This window comes from Thalassophryne amazonica, chromosome 2, assembly GCF_902500255.1.
Source record: "Thalassophryne amazonica chromosome 2, fThaAma1.1, whole genome shotgun sequence".
NCBI lineage: Eukaryota > Metazoa > Chordata > Actinopteri > Batrachoidiformes > Batrachoididae > Thalassophryne > Thalassophryne amazonica.
The window spans coordinates 76,814,589-76,826,993 of record NC_047104.1 but is presented as its reverse complement, the minus strand read 5'-3'; the positions used below and the strand labels follow the sequence as shown (position 1 = coordinate 76,826,993).

The 12,405-nt window shown below is 40.4% G+C and overlaps 1 protein-coding gene across 2 annotated transcripts in view; it reads right to left on the bottom strand.

Annotated features, from left to right (window-relative positions):
• Positions 1-12,405, bottom strand: part of greb1 (growth regulating estrogen receptor binding 1) — a 118,425-nt gene that overhangs the window by 78,685 nt on the left and 27,335 nt on the right. For both annotated transcript variants that reach the window (XM_034188115.1, XM_034188125.1), the window contains 3 exons: positions 9,605-9,733; positions 5,195-5,350; positions 4,940-5,056 (listed from right to left, as the gene is read on the bottom strand). In XM_034188115.1, the coding sequence (XP_034044006.1) occupies positions 4,940-5,056; positions 5,195-5,350; positions 9,605-9,733 (402 nt within the window). The remainder of the gene's footprint in view (positions 1-4,939; positions 5,057-5,194; positions 5,351-9,604; positions 9,734-12,405) is intronic.

Sequence of the window (12,405 nt, the reverse complement as noted above, 5' to 3'; positions counted from 1 at the left end):
CCGTTTGGAGGGGTTTGTAGCCCTCTGCCTACCCGTCCGCCTCGCTCCAAAAAGAGAATTGGGATACCCCTCTGTCTCTCGTGCCCACGCAAAATGGAGGGGAAGGGGTAAGGGTAAGGGCCAAGGGGTAGAATTGAGATTCAGCCTTTGTGTGAGTGCGAGTGATTGCATCAGTGCACCACATCAGAGCGCAACTCATCTGAATGTTTATAACGAGATGTTAAATCAATCATAAACATACTTTTACAGCTGCACACAAGAAGGGATGAACATGCAACTGTTTTATCAAGATATTACAACATAAACATGACAAATAATTACCTTTTTAGATGGCTCCAAATACATTCTCCACCTCATTAAATGCGCACACGTGAGAAAAGCAGTAGCTGGAGCGGTCCTCTGTGATTCCGGAAACAATTAGAGACATTTTCAACAGCCAACTTGAACAGAAAATGATTAATTTGCTACAAAATAATTATTTTATATACGCAGCATCCAACGCACAAGGCGTGACAGCCAGTGGAACAAAGCACGGTGTCTAGCTGCGAACACAGCGGACAGGACGAGGACAGGACAGGCTATTCTGGACAGGCTATTTTGGCTTTGCCCTCTCGTGCACTTTGTCGTGATACTCCCACCTGCTTTGTGCGCTGGACACTGTATATAAGATAATTATTTTGTAGCGGGTTAATCATTTTCTGTCAGAATTTGGATGTTGAAAACACCTCTAATCCCTTCTGGAATTACAGAGGACTAGGGATGGGTATCAAGAACCGGTATCGTTAAGAAATGATTCAATCCATCGACATCAATAAGCTTTTTGCTTAACGATTCCCTTATCGGTCCTTCAGAATGGCTGTTGTTTTGGGCGGGTGTTTGTTAGCAAAATGATCATTTCTCTACACTGATTACAGACCTGCAGCGGGTCTGTAATCAGCTTTTCTGCAGCGCGGCTTTGCTTTGAACCTTGAACCAATCGAAGCAGTGATTCGCAGATCGAAGCAGTGCTTCAATCTATGATTCGTGAATTCATTGTTTTATTTTGCTTTATCCTAATTTTTCCCCGCTAAAACCCTGAAGAACATATGTGTGTGAGTAATATTTAATACTTTTATGTTAAACCGACCTGTTATAGTCTTCTAAAACAGTTGATAGATGTATTTTATTACTTAAAAACGGGACTGATGCTAACGCGTTAGCATGTCTATGCCGTTTTCAATGTTAAAGTTAGCATTAAGCTGTTTGCATCAGCACGTTTGCGTTGATTTGTTTTCTGTATAATTAATGGCTCAGCGTTCGTTGTCGTAAAAGAGTCAAATTGTAATTTTTTTTATTTATTTGTATTCATATATTAATAATAATAGCAACAACAATAATAGTCTACATAATAGACAATAATAGTCAATAATAATAGACTAATAATAATGTTACAATACCATTTTAGAGAAAGACAAAAAAAACCTAATGAAAGAAAACACAACAGAAAAGATAAAACCATCTAACAATGAAAATAAATAAATGCATATAGAAATAAATGTTTCCTGTGAACACCTAGTGACTCTTACACCTCCACTTCATCCCTGTTTTATTTACATTTAATGGCAATTTGTTTCAGTCAAACCATATTTTCAATTTGTTAATTTCTTCAGTGATTTCCTCCAGAACTATCTGCCAAGCTAGAAAACTGCTACATCCTAGTAAAAGCAGAATACTACTGGAGTGAATCTGAATAAGGAAAGTTGGGTTTTTTCTCACCAAAATGGATGCTGCACTCACTGCAGTTTATTGTCTAGAAAAGTCCCAAATTGCATTTCAGCGCTTCAAGAATTAAAACATTTCCGTGCGGGTGGTGCTGGGGGTAATTTTGGGTTTCAGCTTTTTTTGTTTTTCGCCACTTTCATCCCTGAATATGTCAATCGTGAGTCACTCCTCCGTTCTGTTCACACAGCTCCAAATGCTGTGCGACTCTCTGCCGAGTCAAGTTAGAACGATAGAGTCCAGTCGGAATTAATAAATTTAAAGTGAAACGCCGTTTAAATCAAATGACACCTCTTTCCAAACACTGTAATACAAACAAACTGCAATCAATCAAAATCTTTTTTCCTCCCAAAACGAGACGTCCTGCGCTGACGTGCAGCAGCTGGCTGAGCTCAGCTCAGAGGTATGGAGAGACATTCATGCCAAAATGTCTGAAAGGAAATGCTTTTGACAAAAACTACAGATTTTATTTATTTTTATTTATGTCCAGAGATCAAGGATCGAGTGACCAATTTAAAATGTTGTTGACATAGAAAACATGTAATGCCTACTTTTAGTACACAGAAAATTCACAAGGGGTATCGATAAGGGAATCAACAAGAAATCGGATCAATAAGCGGAATCGATAATGGCATCGATATTGATAAAATCTTATCAATACCCATCCCTACAAAGGACCGTTTCATCTGGAAACTTTTTTCCTCTTTCTCTCGTGTGCTGCATGAGGTGGAGAAGGTATTTGGAACAGCCTAAAAGGTAATTATTTGTAATTGTAATTTATTATAAAAGCTTGGTAAAACAGTTGTATGTTCATTCCTTCTTTATAAGCAGCCGTAAAAGTATCTTTATGATAGATTTAACATCTTGTTATAATGGACCATAAGAGCTCCACTGTGTGCACTAGTGCAATGACTGCACTCAAGATGAGCATTTACGCCAGTGCGCAAAAGAGTGATTTTGAAATTAATAAATTTGATTTGATTTTGATTTGGAATGTTCTTTGAGCATTCATGAACTTTCCCAGTCTTTTGTTGCCACTGTCCCAGCTTTTTTGAAATTTTGTTGCAGGGATCCATTTCAAAATGAGCAGATATTTGCACAAAAACAAAAACGTCCATCAGTTTGAACATTAAATATCTTGTCTTTGTGGTGTATTCAACTGAATACACCACAAAGAGGTTGAAGAGGATTTGCAAATCATTGTATTCTGTTTTATTTACATTTCACACAACATCCCAACTTCAATGGAATCAGGGTTGTAAAATTCTGCCAGGGTATGTAAATGTTTGAGCACAACTGTGGCTTCATACAATTATCCAGTTGAACATTTGTCAGAAAAATATTGCACATTCAGGAAATATACAAAACAAATATTGCACATGTTGCACATTCATAAAATATTGCACATCACATCTTGCACATGGTGATGATTTATTGCACGTGGTACATTATTTAGCAGTATTTAGTGATGTAATGGCTGATGGGTAGAAGCAATTGCTTTGTCTTTGACTTTATAGATCTGAAGTGTCATGCAGATGTTCAAACAGTCTGGGGTGTGAGGGGTCCTGAACTGATTTGAGTTGATGACACATATTGTGGATACACCAAGTTGTAAACCCTTCTTATGAGTTCAACTCTGTTGTTTCTGACATGTTGAGGCTAGGCCTATATTTTTGTACATTTTTGTTGTATCCATGTTCATAGGTCTGTTCTTTTGCCTGGTTCATAGTTACATGTAATTGTTTGATAAAACACAAAGGAGCTGTACATTTTATATTTAGATTGACCAAAATGTGGGATCTTTTCAAGTGACCTTGACCTTTGACCCCTGAGAGTGACTGTTATTGACCTCTGGGGGTATTGGACATATCAGAAATGAGTTTTTCCATGCTCAGAAACATGGAAATATACATTTAGTTTACATTTCCATCACATTTAGATTCTAAGACACATCAATTTCTAATTTAAGACATAGAAATTTCATGTCCTACAGGTCAATGACCTCTAGCTGACCCCAGGGGTCAAACTGCGAACGTCTCCACATCTTAAATCGAAGTTTATGTCATCAAGAGCAAACCCTGAAAGTTTCATGCTTCTTTCATTTTGTGCACAATTCTTATGATAATCAGAGCCCCACTAAGTGCCATAAGAATGCAACGACATGTCAGATAAAATGACAGATGTTACAGGAAGAGAAGTGAAAGGTGAGCTAAAATAGTCATCGGTCAACTGGCTGCTGAAAGCCTCATCTGTTCACCAACATTAGAAATAAATCCAGCAATCAGGGCTGAGTGTTGTGAAAGTGACGTGACAGGGACCCACAACAGGGGGCGTTAATGAACGGACAATGGATAAGCCAAAAGTAACAATTTAATGTTGTGAATCACACAACGATGTACAGACAATAACAATATGGTGGACTGTCAATCATACACCAGGTGATGTGTGGTCAGGCTCGACGATAGAAGACGCCTGGAGAGAGAAGAGCCGGATCCCCACACAGCTTCCACCACCAACGGAGCTGAAGAACACCGGAGCCGCCAAGCCCTGCGCCCCAGGTGGCCGCTGTCTTCAGCAGTCAGAGCCGGTACTGCTGGCAGAAAACAGAGACAGTCCAGATGAGTGTGAGTTTGCACACTCAGTAATCCCACAGTCTGTGTTAAGTAAAGGAGGGAGAACCTCCACCTCCAATCACACACACTCGTGCAGCTCCTGGTCAACCACTTATCTGAGTTGGGGTGTGAGGCGAAGCCGTCACTGTCACACCAAACGCCAATCCTCCAGATAAGGAAACACTCCAGGAAAAACGGCTGCAATAGAAGTTCAGGTTAAACACACACAGTGTCAGTCAGCAGAGAAATTACCTGAATGGTAGTTGATTTCTCGGCGGGGAGGTGGAGTTGCAGTCCGGCCTTTATGGTGGTGGTGATGAGAAGTGAATGAGTGACAGCTGGTACGGATGATGAGTGACAGCTGTCACTCCTGGTTGCTCCAACGCCCTCTCGTGCTTGAAGCCCGCACTTCAAGCAGGGCGCCATCTTGTGGTGGTGGGCCAGCTGTACCTCCTCTTCAGCGGCCCACACAACACTGAGCAATCAGTAATAGCCACAGCCAATTATCTCTGTGACATCTACAGACACTCTTTCAGAAAAAAACATAAAACATTCCGTATATGTCTAACCTTTGAAGATGACAGGCTGTAGACTGCAGATGTGAAGCAGCTGATCAGGCACCATTACAGACAGCTCCGGTGGAGACAGTGGAGTTAACGATCCCTGTGATAAACTCACTGTCGCCTCTGTATAAGTAAGAAAGGGCAGAAATGTATTTTGTTTATGAATACAGTACCAACCAGAATATCATTTTCATATGTGTCTTTTTTAATCATTTCTATTTACATAAACATGTACATGTTTGATTCTCTTTCTCTTTTTACCTAATCTGACTTCACTGGCAATAGAAGATGACACAGATAATGTTGATGATGAAGAGCAAGGTGTTTTGACAGCATTTTCTGGCACACTGGAGCTGGACGACTCAGGCGACCAGCCCTTGTGCCTTTTTTTGGGGGGTCCAGCATTCGTATGGGGTCCTGCAGGATGAAGTGAAAAATAATCACTGTATGTATTTGCTTTAAAGTTTCAACTTTATGCTTTCAATGTTCACAAAATACTAACTGATGCTGCCAAGATCAACTGTATCCAATGTTGTACATAAAAAGAGTGTTCTCAGGGCGCTGCTGGCAAATTCTGCTTTGGTACAAGTGCTTGCTACATTCTGATAACATTTCAAGGAATTGTACCAAGTTTCCCCAAATTCCTCCTAAAAATGTGAAAGGAGTTGATTTCAGAATGCAGACACTAACTCATGAAACTGGCAGTGTCTAGGTGTTAAGCGAGGGCTATAACTCTGCTAAAATGTGTCAATCTTGTGCAATATTACAAAATGCATATTACCAACCTATAACAAGGACTTGGACCATTTTACATAAAATTCCTCCTAAATGTGTGAGAGGAGTTGATTTCAGAAAGCTTAAGTTTTGGGACGGACAGATGGATAGACAGCCAGCAGAGACACAAAATCTCCACAAAATAATCGCCCTTCTAGCCTTCGGCCAGCGAGGGTAAAAGCTGAACAGCAATGAATTGAAATGCATTATAAATAGTTTTTTTTTTTGCAGTATTCTGCAAAGGTATTAGGTGCACTTACTGAACTGAAAAAAGAAAAAAAAAAAGGGAAAAACCTCAAAATACCTAATATACAAACTGTATGGCCACTTTCCAGTTTAAAACTATATCAGTTTGTTTATGTGGTCTCCAACAATTTATAAGTAATCAAGTTGTAGTCAGGTTTTAACAATCATTTTATAACTGAGTGATCATGAATGTCATCATGTACTGAACAGTACTCACACAAAATTAAATATTTTTTCCACTTAAAACTGGTGTATGAGATTTTATAATTGATTAGTTGCTTAAAGATCATTTTTGTTGGAACATGAATGCTTGAAGATTTTACATTTGATGGTCTGTTGACAGAATGATGAGGGAAACATCTTTGATTAATACAATATAAATGTATTTCAAACATCTGATTGCAATACAAAGGCAAAATAAAGGTGACTAAATTGCTCTTTCTGGTTGAATATTTTGTGAAAATATTAAATCCATCCATCTTCTACACCCGCTTACTCCAATAAAGGGTCACCGGGGGGGTGGGGGGAGGGGGGTGGGGGGAGGGGGGAGACTGGAGCCTATCCCAGCAGGGCAACATATAGACACGGACTTGTACCAATGTACACAAAATTCCTACAAACACATTCGCAGTGGCACACACACCTACGGTCAATTTAAAGTCTCTTTGGATGTGGGAGGAAGCCGGAGCACCTGGAGGGAACCCACGCAAACACGGAAAGAATACACATACTCCATACAGAAAGGACACAAGTGGGAAACAATCCTACGTCCTCCTTGGAGTGAGGCAACAGTGCTAACAACTTTTTATTTTATTTTTTAGTGTGGTTGAGCAGCCCATTTCCTAATTCCCATCACTTCAAATTAGCCCATATCAGCAGAAGAAAAAATTAAGTTTTAGAATCAAAATCAGCTTTGCAAAGGAAAACAGTTGTATAGTTGTCACACATTAACCTGTTTCCTCTCAGTGTTCTGTTGACATGTAGTAAAAGGCCAACACATAAAAGCTGCACTTGTTGGTGAGGCAATGAACAAAACAACATGGACAGGAAGAAAACATGTCATTTACAGATAAAGGAAAAAAAGATGAGACAGACAGGGATGGAATTTTACAGCCCTGGTTTATAGAGGTGACAAACTGCAAGAAACTAAAGAGAAAGGAAGGACGGAGTTTAGTGCTCAAAGTGTCAGCAAATGAAAGGAGGGAAAACAAAAGGGCCACAACACACAATGCAAGCAGGGTGCCCCCCACAAACACGCACGCGAACACACACAGACACACACACACACACGCGCACACACATCAACAGACAATACACAGTTTCTTGTGTGTGTGTGTATAAGAGTTTTCATGTTTTGGTGGCAATGTAAGATACATTAAATAAGGAAACAAAGAAAATAAATAAACACTGACAAATATATTTTTTTCAATATTTAGCCAAAGGGAGAACCCTCACAGAAAACACCACATAAGTCACGTCACCACTAAACCTGTCAAATGACAGAGGTGATCACTCCACTTTACAACATAATTATACTCTTCAAAAAAAACATTTCAATATTTCCATGAAGTTGTGATCTACTCTATGTTTTGGATGATAAGGCACACTTTTATTTACTTGTTTGGCTACTCCTGTGACTTATATTTCAAAGTGACTTAATGTAAAAAAAAAAACTGCATTATCATGTACGATCACAAGATGGCAGCGCCTACACATGTGACAAGCTGCCCCTGTATACTGATTTGAATGAGGTACTCTGTCTGAGCCACACTCAGGAGCAAAAGGTGGTAGACTATAAGATACACTTTTATTTACTTGTTTGGTTACTCCTGTGACATATTTCAAAGTGACTTAATGTAAAAAAAATACTGCATTATCATTTACGATCACAAGATGGCACTGTCTACACATGTAAGAAGCTGCCCCTGTATACTGATTTGAATGAGGTACTGTCTGATCCACACTCTGGAGCATAAGGTGGTAGCAATGCACCAATAAACTGGATGCCATTTGCCATAAAACAAGAAGAAGAAAATCTGAATTAGGACATACTTCGTCTCAGAGAAAGAGCAAATTAATGAATCATGCTCTCAAACTGAAAGACCACACCCTTGAATAAAGAGACACAATAATGGAATAATTCTACTCAACACTCAACAAATGACTTATATGTAATTTGTTGAACAGTTGGACTACAATGAGAAAAATGGCTAGGCTAAGGTAAGGGCCCTGTCACACCTTGACAAATTTGTCAGCATATGCTGAAGTATGACAAATGTGCCGAATACACTGGATACATCGAATATGTTATGCAGCTGTCAAACCTTGATAATTTAGCCAGTGTATGCTGACAGCCCCATTTACACCGAGTTGTCTGGGTCGGTACTGGACAGTATAGTACGGGTCACAATGGTTAAGACAGGCTTGGTTTGTGTTTCCACCACCGGCAGAACCCTTTTGTTTGGGAGGCAGAACACATAAATGTTGACGAGCACATCATTGAGCATGCGTACGCTGTCGCACAGCCTCTCTTGTCCACATGGAGGCCAAACAGAATAATTTAACATTTTCTAAATTTTATTTTTGTCTTGGTGAATCATGGGATTTATTTTCATCACATGCAGAATGCTGAAGAATCAAGTGATGCCTGTGATAAACACTGATGTGATTGAATGAAGCGCTGTGGCTCTTTCAACTTTTAAAATAAGTTAATTTTCTTGTGGCATAAAGCGCTGGTGTTTTCTGGTTCAGGTTGAGAAATGTACAAGACACAGAGGGAATTCTTTAAAAATGCTACATTTCTTCAGCCACAACCAGCTATTTCAGATGTTGTTTTCCAAAATCAGGATGCTTTATGTTGATAAGCTTTCACCAGGCTGTGATGATGAATCTGACTGAAATGAACAGGTAAGATTAAGACTTTAGATTTACTCCGTGTGTGAATGGTTTTAATATTTGTAACAGTCTGAACTGTTTGCATGTATGCATGTTTCAGTTATTCAGCCGATCATTGGACACCCTCAATGGACACCATCAATGCACGTATTTTGATTTATGAGTAACTTACAAGAAACATGTGTCAGCAATTGCATAACTTACCTACAACCTATGGCCCACATATGCGGGACGTATCAGCCATACGCTGGCATACATCAAAAATAATGTGCATGCCCAAAACATTTTGACATACCCACCGTATTACAATGTGCTGTTAACCTATACAAAACTTACCCATAACTTTTTAGACGTACGCCAGCGTTTTTAATACGCATACGCTGGTTAAATCCTCAAGATGTGACAGGGGTGTAAGGCAAACTAGAGTATTCCTAAAATCTATAATGAATTCCTTTAGTTGAGACACCATTATGATAAAAATATAAAGTTTTTAGAGGAGGAGGAAAAAGGCCTGGTTAAGATCCTTCTTGATTCAGGTAAGAAAACGCTCCAAAGAAAAAGATACCCAGATGATACTCATGTTTACAAATGTGGAGAAATCTTAATACAGCATACATTAAAGTTAGATGCAGAACTCATTTTAACGAACCGGTTCAAATTCTAAACTTCTGCTGACTACTTGTAATGTTGTGTGTAATTTTATTGGACATGAACTGGACAGTTGAAGGGATATTACAAATAGGAACATACTCATACCTGAAGGCTTCCCAGTCCCTGACTGATGTGAAAGCGGTTGAGCAACAGATGGAGCCGCATGGTTACCATTTGTCAGGGAGTGAGGTGTGTTGGTCATATGTGGCAGAGCTCTCGCCTCAATGTGAGAACCTGAGGTGTACAGAGACAGACAGAAATGAATACACAAATAACAAGTTAAGTCACAGTTAAGTCAGTGACTTGGAAATGTTCATGTATCCATTCCCTGTCTTGTCTGAAGAAAACTGACAATAAACCTGATTATTTTACAGGTATAACACCAAAGCATTCCATTAATTATGCAACCCATCATCTTGGCATTTATATTTTTAATTAATTGACATCAAGTTATAGACATATGCTTTTAGGATGAGTTTAAGAATCAGGCCTCACTACGTCTAAATTCTGGGTCTGTTAGTGAAACACAGGGCTAGCTGCTGTGGACCACATTAGTAATCTCTCTGCTTCTCTGTTGATTTACTGCTGGTGAACTAATGCCTTAGGTGAAGTTATTTCCGGTTGACTGATACTGCTCTTTTTCTCTCTGTCCGAGGCACTGATGAGCTCTTTAACAGATGCTGTCCCTGCACCCCAGGATGTCAGACTGACCCCAGGAAGCCCTACTTTTTCAAGGCCTATGGTAAATCTGGAAAGTAATCACAGCGCTTCACTTTTTCCACATTTTATTATGTTACAACCTTACACGAAAATGGATGAAATTCTTTTTTCCCCTCAAAATTCTACACACATTGCCCATAATGACAATGTGAAAATGTTTTTTTTTTTTTTTTTAGATTTTTGCAAATTTATTAAAAATAAAAAAACTAAGAAATCACATGTACATAAATATTCACAGCCTTTGCCATGAAGCTCAAAATTTTGCTCAGGTGCATCATTAGGATTGGAGTAACCATCAGCCACCTCCTATATTTGGGTGACTTGGGTGAAGCTGTATGCCAAGAGTGAGCGAAACATTTACTCACTGATCCACCTCACCAGGATCTACAGTGAGAATATTGGAATGTCATTCGGATTCGATAAGTGTGGCCGAATAGCGGTAAAGATAGGGATGGTGATGCAGACTGAGGAGATGGAGTTGTCAGAACGCAGGATAGCGGACATACAGGACAGTTGCAAATACCTGGGAATCCCACAAGCCAATGGGAGCCATGTTGAAGATGCAAGGAGGTCAGCCACAGCCAAATACATCCAAAAGGTTAGAGAGGTGCTGAGAAGCCAGCGCAATGGTAGGAATAAGAGCAGAGCCATCAATACATACGCCCTACCAGTCATCAGACACCCAGCTGAGATATTAAGGAGGAGATAGATTCCACTGATGTAAAGACTCAAAAACTCCTCACAATGCACAGATGTTTCCACCCAAAGTTCAGCCCCCTGAGGCTCTATGAGTAACGTAAGGAGGGAGGGCAAGGATTAGGGAGTGTCAGAGCCACAATCCAGGATGAGACAAGGGGCATCCATGAATAACAGAACAACAGAAAGATGCCCCCCCCCCCCCCCCCAAAAAAAAAAAAGTCAGCTGCTACAAGAACTCATCAGACAGCTGAAGACAGATAGTAATAAGGAAGAGGAGGAGGAGATATCATGGAAAACCAAGCTTCTCCATGGGATGTACTATCAACAGAGAGAGAGAGTGGCTGACATCAAAAAGACCTACCAGGGGCTAGAAAAGGTCGACCTAAAGGACAGCACAGAGGCTCTAATCATGGCAGTGCAAGAGCAAGCCCTAAGCACCAGATCCATAGAAGCAGGAGTCTACCACAGCCAACAGGACCCAAGTTGCAGGCTGTGCAGATGTGCCCCAGATACAGTCCACTACATAGTAACAGGATTCAAGATGCAAGCTGGGACAGCATACGCTGAGAGGCACAACCAAGTGTTGAGAATCATGTACAGGAACATCTGTGCCATATACGGAGTAGAAGTCCCCAAGTCCCGATGGGAGACACTACCAAAGGTGGTTGAGAATGACAGGGCTAAGGTCCAGTGGGATTTCAAATTCCAGACAAGCAGCTGCTGACCAACCAACCAGACACAGTGGTGGTGATTGACAAGAGAAAGAAAGCCTCAGTTGTGATGTAGCAATGCTGACAACAACATCAGAAAGAAGGACCACCAAGAAAATAGAGAAATATCAAGGGCTGAAGGAGGAAGTGGTGCAGATGTGGAAGGTCAAGTCTCAAGTGGTTCCAGTGGGAAAAGGAGCACTAGCAGCTGTAACCCACAAATTTGAAGAGTGGCTACAGCAGATTTCAGGCACAACATCAGAGGTCTCTATACAGAAGAGTGCAGTCCTAGGAACAGCTAAAACCTTCAAACTCTCAGGACTCTGGTAGAGGACCCGACCTTGAGGAACACACATATCACCCTCCCCATGGAGGTCAGAGGGATATATATATATATAGGGCTGTCAATAAAGTATAGGTCCTTTTTATTTTTTCCAAAAACTATATGGATTTCATGCATATGTTTTTACGTCAGACATGCTTGAACCCTCGTGCGCATGCATGAGTTTTTCCACGCCTGTCGGTGACGTCATTCGCCTGTGAGCACTCCTTGTGGGAGGAGTCGTCCAGCCCCTCGTCGGAATTCCTTTGTCTGAGAAGTTGCTGAGAGACTGGCGCTTTGTTTGATCAAAATTTTTTCTAAACATGTGAGGCACATCGAAGTGGACACGATTCAAAAAATTAAGCTGGTCTTCGGTGAAAATTTTAACGGCTGATGAGAGATTTTGAGGTGATACTGTCGCTTTAAGGACTTCCCACGGTGCGAGATGTCGCACA